The 12,396-nt window shown below is 43.1% G+C and overlaps 1 protein-coding gene across 1 annotated transcript in view; it reads left to right on the top strand.

Moving 5' to 3' along the window:
- APOB (apolipoprotein B) overlaps positions 1 to 12,396 on the top strand; it is a 42,658-nt gene that overhangs the window by 17,160 nt on the left and 13,102 nt on the right. Inside the window, exons 15-23 of the mRNA XM_074394576.1 lie at positions 160 to 336; positions 1,974 to 2,165; positions 3,713 to 3,880; positions 4,362 to 4,573; positions 7,600 to 7,782; positions 8,395 to 8,516; positions 10,394 to 10,604; positions 11,513 to 11,688; positions 11,798 to 11,982. Coding sequence (XP_074250677.1) covers positions 160 to 336; positions 1,974 to 2,165; positions 3,713 to 3,880; positions 4,362 to 4,573; positions 7,600 to 7,782; positions 8,395 to 8,516; positions 10,394 to 10,604; positions 11,513 to 11,688; positions 11,798 to 11,982 — 1,626 coding nt within the window. The remainder of the gene's footprint in view (positions 1 to 159; positions 337 to 1,973; positions 2,166 to 3,712; positions 3,881 to 4,361; positions 4,574 to 7,599; positions 7,783 to 8,394; positions 8,517 to 10,393; positions 10,605 to 11,512; positions 11,689 to 11,797; positions 11,983 to 12,396) is intronic.

Here is a 12,396-nt window from a genome sequence, read left to right as displayed (position 1 = left end):
GATTTTAATAAAGTAGCTTCTGTGAAGTGCTGAAGTCCGCTCCTGGCCTATGGTATTCAAATATTTGTTTGGATAAATGGACATCAAGAAGTGGAACTACTAGGCTGACATACAACAAAGAAACCTGATGCCATTTTCTTGTCCGATTTTCTTTCTCAGATTGGCTTGGAAGGAAAAGGCTTTGAGCCAACATTGGAAGCTCTTTTTGGGAAGCAAGGATTTTTCCCAGACAGTGTCAACAAAGCTTTGTACTGGGTTAAGGGTCAAGTTCCTGATGGTGTCTCCAAGGTTTTAGTGGATCACTTTGGCTATACCAAAGATGATAAACGTGAGCAGGTGTGTATTTGTTAAGTATCTTCTTAAGGAAAGCTTTCGGTCTCAATGAAAAATTCTTTTCTAAGCGTGGAAGTCATCAAAGTACTATCTAACTGAAGGTTTTTATCAACCAGACCTGCTGGGGTAAGGGCCAGTATCCTCGGCAGTTAAGGGTCTTCTGAAATTCAGTGTGCCCAGAAACCAGACTCATAAGAAGTATTCTAGGATAATAATTACGAATTCTGGGCCAGGTGTGGTGGCTCACACCTGTAATTCCAGCACTTTGGGAGGCCAAAGCGGGCGGATCACAAGGTCAGGAGTTTGAGACCAGCCTGGCCAACATAGTGAAACCCTGTCTCCACTAAAAATACAAAAAAATTAGCCTGGCATGGTGGCAGGCACCTGTAATCCCAGCTATTCAGGAGGCTGAGGCGGGAGAATCACTTGAATCCAGGAGGTGGAGGTTGCAATGAGCCAAGATTGCACCATTGCACTCCAGCCTGGATGACTGTGCGAGACTCTTAAAAAAATTTAAAAAGCGTATGAACTCTGGGCATGGATTTAATTCTAACTTCACTGTCTTGAAGCTGTGTGCACTTGGGGAAGTTGGCTGATATTGTGTGTATCTGTTTCTGTCTGCATCCCAGACTACTAATAATAGTCCAGACCTCACAAGATTATTTAAAGACAATGAAATAAGGCATCTAAAATGCTAAGCACAGTGCCTAATGTTGGCATTGATTGTTCAATAAGCAGATACTATTACAAGTTTTAAATTAATATTTTCATTATTATTAACTGCTTTCTTTGGCTGTCACTCCCATCCGTACACTAGCAAATGGGACCAAAATTCCACTTTGAAGCTAGCAATGAGTTTCCATTTAAGAAGCGAAAATAGGTTGTAGGATCTGGAGCTTATTCTCGCATTTTTTGCTACCTAAAGTGTGGTCTGGTCAGAAATGCAGGTTCTCAGGCTTCGCCGACAATCTACTGAATCAGAAGCTGCATTTTGGCAAGACGTCACGTGACTCGTATGCACATTCAGGTTTACAGAGCAAAGAAGTAATTTGCTCCTCCATGCTCACTGCTGAGCACCAGCTCCATCTTCTAATTTCCTGACCCTCACTCGAGGCCAAGGGTCTTTGATCTTCTTTGAGTCTGTCAGTTGCACATTTTTTTTCCTCAATGCCTGAGCATCTATCTCTGAGATTCTTCTTCTAAGAAGAACTTATCTAGGATCAAGTGTTTTTCTAACTTTTGGTCAATTTATATAGCAGCTACATTTTCTTAAGAAACACCTTGTCGTCCTCACTGGTCAAAGAAGAGAAGGCTAAGCAGGGAAGGGTGAGAGATAGAGGATCTTCTAATCTTGATCCTGGCATACTGGAGAACAGGGACCCCTCCCCTCACCCCACATCTTGCTATGTTTACAGATTTTTAAATTAAGAATAGCTTTGGGAGTGCCACTGTCCCCGCCAAGACCTTAGTTCTTTCATCTCTGTTTAGAGGAATTAGCCTGGACTTCAGTATCTCCCTGTTCCTCACCTGGAGCGTTTTTCAGGCCCATCCTGGCTGCAGCAGACAGGTCCCACATTGAGAACTGAAAGGTGTTTGACATTGCTGACATGTCACTGTGCATTTTATTACTAAACTCTCAGGACATGGTAAAAGGAATGATGCTCAGTGTTGAGAAGCTGATTAAAGATCTGAAATCCAAAGAAGTCCCGGAAGCCAGAGCCTACCTCCGCATCTTGGGAGAAGAACTTGGCTTTGCCAGGCTCCATGACCTGCAACTCCTAGGAAAGCTTTTCCTGATGGGTGCCCGCACTCTGCAGGGGATCCCCCAAGTGGTAAGTCAGCAGGCCCCATCGGGGGTCTGTGAGACCAGAGGTTGGTCTTTTTAGATCACCCAGACTCCTTACAATCCTAGCTGCACACACCAGAAAAGATGCTTGTACTTTTTTCGAAGATGCAGATTTGCTTTGAATTTCACTGAAGATGACTCTTGGATTGCAAGGAACTGTTAACGTTTAGAAATTAAGTTATTCATAATGTTAGCTCTATTTTTAAGAGCATTAATTTATTCATCTGGAAAACAATGTTCAGTATACCTTCCTTTACCTTTGCTAAATGCCCTTTTATTTTTATTTTTATTTTTTTTTACTTTTTGAGATGGACTCTTGCTCCCAGGCTGGAGTGCAGTGGCATGATCTCAGCTCACTGCAACTCTGCCTCCCAGGTTCAAGCAATTCTCCTGCCTCAGCCTCCCAAGTACCTGGGACTACAGATGTGCACCAGCCTGCCCAGCTAATTTGTGTATTTTTAGTAGAGGCAAAGTTTCACCATGTTGGCCAGGCTGGTCTCAAACTCCTGACCTCAAGTGATCTGCCAGCCTGGACCTCCCAAAGTGCTGGGATAACAGATGTGAGCCACTGCACCTGGCCTGAAGTTTCTTTTAATATTGAAATAATACAGTGATTATATTTGGCAAACTATAATTCACTATCTAAATGTGCTATAATTTTTATTATTAATTTATTAATAAAAGAAGAAATATATAAACGTACTCCTATGGCTTGATAAAAAAAAAAAAAAAAGTTGGCTTTAAGAAAACAGATTGGCCGGGCGCGGTGGCTCAAGCCTGTAATCCCAGCACTTTGGGAGGCCGAGGCGGGTGGATCACGAGGTCAAGAGATCGAGACCAACCTGGTCAACATGGTGAAACCCCGTCTCTGCTAAAAATAGAAAAAAAATTAGCTGGGCATGGTGGCACGTGCCTGTAATCCCAGCTACTCAGGAGGCTGAGGCAGGAGAATTGCCTGAACCCAGGAGGCGGAGGTTGCGGTGAGCCGAGATTGCGCCATTGCACTCCAGCCTGGGCAACAAGAGCAGAACTCCGTCTCAAAAAAAAAAAAAGAAAGAAAGAAAAGAAAACAGATCTCAAGCTGTTTTATAGAAATATTGTTTAAAACAATAAAACCCAATGCAAACTGATATGTACATCATCTTGATATGTCTTTAGTTTCAAAAAAATGATTTTATCGTAATATATTTCAAGTACACCTTCACTTACACTCAGACTCCAGAACACCAGAATTAAGCCATAGCATATATGATACTTAAAGTCCATAAAGCTCTGCGGCCCAGCAATATTCTTAAGTACTTTCTGAATCAGTTGAAAATGACGTGCTATCTATTATTTCTTATATCCTGATTCACTGAAAGCAATAAAAGCATCAGTTTGATCTTTATTTATCAAACTATCCAGCTCATCAAAATATGCTAGTCCTTCCATTCTAGATAAAGAAGAATTACTCTCCAATGTATGGGAGGTTGCATTTAACAAAATCCACTTTAAAAATACTTACTTTTAGTTTCTCTCTCGTTGTATCTATAGATTGGAGAGATCATCAGGGAGGGCTCAAAGAATGATTTTTTTCTTCACTACATCTTCGCGGATTATGCCTTTGAACTCCCCACTGGAGCTGGATTACAGTTCCAAATGTCTTCATCTGGAGTCATCACTCCCGGAGCCAAGGCTGGAGTGAAACTGGAAGTAGCCAACGTAAGATTCTGTTTGACTTCTGTTGTCTTAGGTTCTTATTTTCTCAAGGGTGGGTTTCTTGTTAAAACACATTTTAAAATGTGTTTCCAGTTCAAGACAAAATGTATCATCATTGCAATCACCTCATTATTTTTTATGAAAAACTGCAAGCTTCCACCAGAATGCGCCACCTCACTAGCTCTAGTAGTGGTATGGCCATAAGACAAGAACTCAGTTCTCCCAATAAATGAGTATTCCTATCATCTGTTTTAATCTGGTTTTGCCCAATGTTAAGTCAGGTACTTTCTAGTTCTGGGTAGTGTAATTCAACTCTAGAGAACTGAGAATTTGCTTTCCTTCCTCCAAACAAATGCCAGTAATGTTTCCTAAGGTGTGAGTTATCGAGGACATGTTTGCCCAGAGGTGAGAAAGGGTGGTTGATCTGACTGACAGAGGACTGAAGTATTTAATGAATCTGAATAGGTTGTTTTCTGTCTTACAGATGGAGGCTGAATTGGTGACAAAACCCTCCGTGTCTGTGGAGCTTGTGACAAATATGGGCATCATCATTCCAGACTTCGCTAGGAGCGGGGTCCAGATGCACACCAATGTCTTCCACGAGTCGGGCCTGGAGGCTCGTGTTGCCCTGAAAGCTGGGCAGCTGAAGTTTATCATTCCCTCCCCAAAGAGACCAGTCAAGCTGTTCAGTGGCGGGTAATTCTTTCAGCCAACTCTCCTTAGCCAGTTTGAAAGAGAGAACTGAGAATGTATCTGCAGGATTTTGCCAAGCTAAAGAGTTGATTAAATCATTCAGGTCCTGAAGAAGGGGGAGAGGAGAGAGGAAAGGTTCCGGGTTACCTATTTTAATTCTAGCCTAAACTCACTGCATAATTGCCTTTCCTCGACTGGTCACATTTTACTAAATTGTCCTTTATCTTTGTGCATTGAGACGTACTAAGACCTACTGCTTAATTAGTTTCTATTAAGTTATGATTTTTTGTTATCTATTTGTTTTCAGAATGAAGACATAATACCTCTAGAGAGATCATCTTTGGGAAATCAATATTTCCCCCCCAAAAAATACCAAAGAACATACTGATTTGAGGTAGCTAGCTCAGTAGGTAAAGCACAAAACTCCTAACCCCGTGATAATGGGATACAGCCTCTTACGGAGAGTTCCATTTTAAGTGGTACCCTCAACCATTGACTTATCTTAGTTTTCCTATTTTAGACACATTCATGTGTTCATTCAAAAATAGTATTTAATTGGCCAGATGCGGTGGTTCACGCCTGCAATTCCAGCACTTTGGGATCCCCAGGTGGATGGATCCCTTGGGCCCAGGTGTTCAGAGACCAGCCTGGGCAACATGACAAAACTCCATCTGTGCAAAAAAGCAAATAAGTAAATAAATAAATAACAAAATTAGCCAGGCATAGTGGTGCATACCTGTAGTTCCAGCTACTCAGAAGGCTGAGATGGGAGGATCAATTGAGCCCAGGAGTTCAAGGCTTCAGTAAACCATGATCACACCACTGCACTCCAGCCTAGGAGACAGAGCAAGACCCTGTCTAACAAAAAACAAAAAATAGTATATTTAATTGCCTAATAGGTACCAAGTATGTTGAATGAGAAACACAAGGTCCCTGCCATTTAAGTGCTTGTATTTTACAAGGAAGACATACAATTAAGCAAGTAGTAATCACAGAGTCAGGGCTAAGTTATAAAAAGTATTAGAGTACCATGAAATTTTATATCATGTAGCCTGTGCTAGTCAGGAAAGCATTCTGAAACCCAGTATACTTGATCTGGTAACTGAGGACTGTGTCAGAGTCACTTAGGCAAAGGAGAAAGCAGTGAGTATTCCAGGCAAAAGGAGAAGCATGTAGTGGTCTGAAGGTAAGGGAATATGAGGAAGGGGGAGAGGAGTAGAGAGGAAAGGTTCTGTGTTACCTGTTTTAAGTCTAGCCTAGACTCACTGTATAATTACCTTTTCAAGGAACTGAAAGAAGTGCAGAATGGTAAGGGGCTCAGGGAATGTAAGTGAGGAATGACGGGGAGAGGCAGACAAAAAAGAGAGCATGCCCTGCCATGCAAGCCATCCTAAGGAGTTTAGACTCTTTTGAAGGCACAGGAGTTGAAGAGGGGAGCAGAAATAAGATAGGGGTGATGTTTTACAAGAAATACTCTGACTCCAGTGTGGAAAATGGGTGGGAAGGAGGCATAGCTAAAGACAAAGAGACCACTGGGCGTCTCTGACAATGCTGTGTGGCTAAGAGCTGATAATGGCCTGCAACGAGGAAAGCCAGGTATAGAAAGGAGTGAGCAGACTCTAGAGCTTGCTAACAGGCAGAATCGTAAGTCCTGCTTCATTGACTGGGTATGGGGATAAGGCAAAAGAAAGAAGAAAAGAGGAAGCAGGCGCCCTTCATTGAAATAAGAACTACAGTGGGAGAACTTCTGGTTTAGAGGAAGGTGACAAACTCAGTTTTGGATGTGCTGCATTTCATGTCCTATAAAACAACCAATTTAGAAATATCTAGCTTGCAAAGAGACCTATGGATCTGAGCCCAGTAAAGAGGGCTGGGCTCCACACATGGATCTGGGAGTCGTTAGCATAGAGTGGTTGTTGCAGTTAAACAGCAACTAGTGTGGAGTGAGACCTAAGAGACAAGGACAGAAATGTGGAGAAGACAAATGTAAAGAAAGAGACGGAGTAGCCAGCAATGAGTTAGAAGAAGTGACCAGAGAAGCAGAAGGAGAACCAAAACCATAAAAAGTCACAGCAGCCAAAGGGCATCAATGGGGGAGACCATCCCACAGGCAGGCGAACACTGGCATTAGGACTCAAGTACATGAGCAAAGCTTGGTCCTGTGGCACCCCCAAAGTGGAGAAGTAATACTTGGAGGAAAATGTGATATTTCAGACAAAGCATCCTTAGAAGAAACCTGGTCAGTGTTGAACTCTCTTACATGTACTAAGTTTTTAAGTACACACTTGGAAGGAAGGTACCATCATTTCTTCAGATGTGAGAGGCTCCAGCATCTTTGTCTGGTCATGAGTGTGCAACTCTGCTGAAGGCTTCTGGGAGGTCAAAGAAGATAAACCTAAATATGCCCATTGGATGTAGGAGCAAGGAGGGCATTACAGACATTGATGGAAGCATTTTCAGAAGATGGAGTGAGCAGTCACAGCACAGTTCAGTGCAGCACATTGAGAGGAAGTGGAGACTGTAAGGGCAGACAACTCTCTTGATGGTGAGGGAGAGAAAAGAAAGGAAGAAAAGAAAGAAAGGAGCATAGGGGAGGGGCACAGGGGAAGAGACTTGAGTGTGCTTAATGCTGGTGGAAGGAAGCAGGTGGAGAGTAAGGGATTTCATGTGAGAGAGACAGAGTTTCTCTTGCCCTGCATCGTTAGGAAGGAAGAGGCACACTGAAGTTCAGCTCCAGTGATCAGCTGTTGAACATCTCTGAGCCTCTGCTTCTGTAAAATGAGAACCCTAAGCCTACTGTTGTGGGGATTACAGGTAACAGATGAAAATAACTCGGTTGCAAGCTTTAGAGTCATTCCAGTGGCTTGTCATGTTGATGTTCTTTCTATTATTATTTGTTTCTCAGTAAATTAAATAATGAGAGACAGGTGTGGACTGAGGGAAGCTAAGACAGGAGGACCCTGAGAATTTATGATGTTCATTTTGATTCATGACTTGGCAATAACTCGGGTATTTTTGTTCTTCACCAGCAACACATTATATTTGGTCTCTACCACCAAAACGGAAGTGATCCCACCTCTCATTGAGAACAGGCAGTCCTGGTCAACTTGCAAGCCATTCTTTACTGGCCTGAATTACTGCACCTCAGGCGCTTACTCCAACGCCAGCTCCACAGACTCCGCCTCCTACTATCCGCTGACAGGGAACACCAGGTTAGAGATGCTCAGTACCCAGCCCAGCATCTTCTCACCTTCCACACCATGGCCAACTAGCATGGCAAAGGGAAAATGCTCTGGGCCATAGGCCCCTATCACTAGCCTTCTGGGTTTGTATCATCTTTGGGTATTTAAAGCAGGGTCCTCTGGCCAACACATGGGGTGCCCCCTTTTGCTTCCTTATGCATGGGATAAGATCACAGCACAGATCCCAAATTGCTCCTAATTCAGTGTCCATGCTTCTGAGCCTCCAAACCCATTGCTATGAGCTTCCTGGAGTCCACCAACGTGCCTGAAGCCTTCACTGTACTTAGGCGGCGTCTTGTCTTCAGCCCCCCACCTCAAGTTCCAGTGCTTGTTCTCAGTTTTGCTGAAACAACCAGTCAGCTCCTGCTCTGCTTGTCCAAAGCCTTGGGAATCCTGGCAACTGCCCTTGCCTTGGGTTCTTGCAGGGACTGAGGGATTATAAAGGTCATTGTAGTTAAGGGCAAGAGATAATGTGAAAATAAGGACTATATTTTTGTTGCATTTGAGGCTGAATTGTTTTGGGGACATTATAACCATCCTTGAAAGTTCTAACATGTGCTGTCTTCATTGTAACATCTTTAGATTAGAGCTGGAACTGAGGCCTACGGGAGAGATTGAACAGTATTCTGTCAGTGCAACCTATGAGCTCCAGAGAGAGGACAGAGCCTTGGTGGACACCCTGAAGTTTGTAACTCAAGCAGAAGGTGAGTATTCAAAACACAGCTGCTTCATCTCTGCTGTCAGTCTCAGGTTCAGAATTCATGAGGAGAACACATGTAATTTAACCTATTTAACAAATATCAACTGAGTGCCCAATAGGCAGCAGGCCTATTCTAAGACCTGGGCCTAGAACAGTGAACAATGGAGTCTCTGCCTTCAAGGAAGTTACAGTGAACAACCAAACAAGTTAATATTTGGAATATCAGATCAATACTGGATAGGAAAACAGAGCATAGACTGGTCGAAGGAGGGCCAGGAGTAGGAGGCAGGAAGAAGGGTGGGGAAAGTAGTGCATTTGGAATAATAAGCGAAAGTCTCCCTGGTAAAGTGAGCGTAAGGAGACCTAACAGCGATAAGAGGAGAAGCCATATGGAAAGACTGTTACAGGCAGAGGGACCATCAGGTGCAAAGGCCCTGAGGCTGACACATTACTGCCATGTTTCAAGGAAAGGAAGGAGACCAGTATGGCTGGAGCAGAAAGACCAGGGAGAAAAGAGATATAAGATGAGGACATAGAGATACAGGGAGGTGAAGGAGGGACAGGCCATGGTAAGAACTCTGGTTTTCCTACAAATTAAATGAAAGCCACTGGGAAATCTTCATGATTTGATTTACATTTATGTTGAGAAAAGACTATGGCAGGACAAGGGCAGAGAAACTAATATGTAGGTTATCACAATCATCCAGGCAGGAGTCAGGGTTGTTTTGGATTAGGGCAATGGCAGAGGAAATATGAGAAGGGGTTGGATTCTGGCCATATTCTAAAGATAAGGCTGACAAGATTTGCTGATACCATGGATGTTGAGTGTAAGAGGAAAATGGGAATGAGGACAAATCTAAGGTTTTTGGCCTGGGCAACTAAAACACAGAGCTTCCATTTATTGAGGTGAAAAGCCTACTGGAGGAGCAGGTTTTAGGCAATGGGGCAAATTTAGGTGTTCACTTTGGAAAAAAAAATTATATAGGGATAGCAAGGAATAGGTTTTAAGGAATGGAGCAAATTTAGGTGTTCACTTTGGAAAAAATTTTGTATAGGGATAGTGCATCACAAAATTAAACGAGAAAGAAAGTCCCATGAGAGAAAACACTGGAGGAGCAGGGTACGCTGGGGAACTAGAGTTTGGTAAAAGGTTTTACAAAGGATATAAAAAGGATGGGCCTATGGATCAAAGGACACCTGGGAATCTTGTTACAAAGAAAGGAAGAGTTGGAGAGAGGAAGCCCAGGGCAAGGGCAGCAAATAATCAGGACAGGCATCTTGGATGGAGAGTCATGTAGAGATGTCATGTCTCCCTGGCACAGAAGGACTGTGGGCCCTTGCTGTTCCACAAACAGGCCAAGTGCTCCCCATCTCAGGGCCTCTGTATTTCTGACCCTCTGCCTGGAATGTGCTCCTCCCAGAACTCATCATGGCTCCAACCTCTCTTCATTCTGGTCTCCGCCCACATGTTCCCTTATCAGAGAGAACGCCTCTGACCATCAAGTACAAAATAACACTTCTATCCTTTTCTATCTTTCATCCGTGTATCCAGTTTTGCTCTTCTTCATAACATTCATTACCATCTGACGTGAGCAAGTTATTTGTTTACTGCCTGTACACCTTTCCCACCAGAAAGTAAGCCCCATAAAAGTAAGGACTCCCCAGTGCCAAGAGCAGGGCCCAGCACAGAATAGGCTCATGATAGGCAATCCATAAAGACTTGCATGCATGAACACCACTGAGTTCAAAATTTTCAGTAAAATCCTGAACTTTTTGTTTAAGCACATTGATTCCTTGGGGTTTTTCTACCTTTTCCTCTTTTTCCTTCCAAAACATAGCTTCTTACCACACATCTCTTCATTTTCTTTTACACTCATCCAGGTGTGGAGCAGACCAAGGCTACTATGACATTCAAATATAATCGGCAGAGTATGACCTTGTCCAGTGAGGTCCAAATTCCAGATTTGGACGTTGACCTTGGGACAATTGTCAGAGTTCATGATGAATCTACTAAGGGCAAAAAGTCTTACAGACTCACCCTGGACATTCAGAACCAGAAAATTACTGAGGCCGCCCTCATGGGCCACCTAAGGTAAGGAAGGCTGAGGGTCATCTAACCTGAGCTGCAGGCCTGGGTTGTTCTTTTTCTTATTCCTTTTCCACTCTACACCTGATCAAGCCATGTTTGTCCCTGGTCTACAATCAGAGCAGCAGATAGAGCCCTCAACACTTTTTTTTTTTTTTTTTTTTTTTTTGGAGATGCAGTCTTACTCTGTCACCAGGCTGGAGTGCGGTGGCACAATATCAGCTCACTGCAAGCTCTGCCTCCCGGCTTCAAGAGATTCTCCTGTCTCACCCTCCCCAGTAAAAGCTGGGACTACAGGCATGTGCCACCATGCTTAGCTAATTTTTGTATTTTTAGTAGAGACGACGTTTTACCATGTTGGTCAGGATGGTCTCAATCTACTGACCTTGTGATCCACCTGCCTTGGCCTCTCAAAGTGCTGGGATTATAGGCGTGAGCCACCACACCCAGCCGAGCCCTCAACATTTTAATCCTCTGCACATGTCCAGTTGGATCTTCCTACCATTTATCAGGCACTTACTATTGATGTATCAAGCACAGTGTTGTGTGCTTTAAAGAAATTATCTTGGACCTCACGGTAAACTGCAAGATCAGTGTGAGTTTTCCTGTTTCACAGATAAGGAAATGGTAGCTCAGAGGGGTTAAATCATTTGGCCAAAGCCATAGAGCTAGTAAATAGCAGAGCAGGATTCAAACAGTTTTCAAAAGGCTTCTCTTTCTCCTAAACCTGCTTGCAAAGTCCTCAATTTGTGCTGAATGTTGGCTTTCGAAGTCAATGAGTTTGATCTATGGCTGTTTCTCTGAAGCATCTATATATCTGGTTTTGATCGCCACAAATGGAACTTCTGTTTAATCCTGCATATCTCCTTTGAAAGGACAAAATCATTAGTGCCAACTGATTTTCTTTCCCATAGTTGTGACACAAAGGAAGAAGGAAAAATCAAAGGTGTTATTTCCATACCCCGTTTGCAAGCAGAAGCCAGAAGTGAGATCCTCACTCACTGGTCGCCTGCCAAACTGCTCCTCCAAATGGACTCATCTGCTACAGCTTATGGCTCCACAGTTTCCAAGAGGCTAGCGTGGCATTATGGTATGTGTCTCTTTTCCTATGTGAGCACTTGCAAAGTAATGCAGGTGCTAAGAGCTGTGGTTACAGGCTGACCTCGTACCATTCATAACTATTTCCTATGTATTTTCAGATGAAGAGAAGATTGAATTTGAATGGAACACAGGCACCAATGTAGATACCAAAAAAATGGCTTCCAATTTCCCTAATATCCCTGATTTACTTGGGAGCTTGACTTTCATTGTCATTGGTCTCCTGAATACCAGAATTCCTCCAACAGACATGACTTTATGGTACATGGGTTCCAAATTAATAGATGTAAGTATGAGTCTGCCAGTCAATAAATACATGGGTATAAGTGCTAACTACATCCTCAACTCTGAGCTAGGTGCAGGAGGGTATCCAAAGATATATAAGGCATGCTCCCTGCCCCCAGGGAATTCTTGGGGAGGAAAAAAAAATTCACATGTGTAGTTACCCAGTTACACAAAGCTGAATGTGATACAAATCAAAGAAATTCTACTAAGCAAAACAGTTCTTTGCCTAGTGGTATCAAAGGAAGTTTCGGGACACTAGCTAGGAGGCTGACTATATTAGACATTCCTTTTGTAAATGTGGGCAGAGATCAGTGAGTGGCAACCAAGATTCATAATTTTCTGTGATTCATTTTTAACTTTCAGTGCATTGTCCTGCTTAATAATCAACTTATCAAATCTGGATTTTTGCCTAATA

The sequence above is a fragment of the Saimiri boliviensis genome, chromosome 1 (genome assembly GCF_048565385.1).
Source record: "Saimiri boliviensis isolate mSaiBol1 chromosome 1, mSaiBol1.pri, whole genome shotgun sequence".
Classification (NCBI taxonomy): Eukaryota; Metazoa; Chordata; class Mammalia; order Primates; family Cebidae; genus Saimiri; species Saimiri boliviensis.
This window is presented reverse-complemented; position numbering and strand designations above follow the sequence as displayed.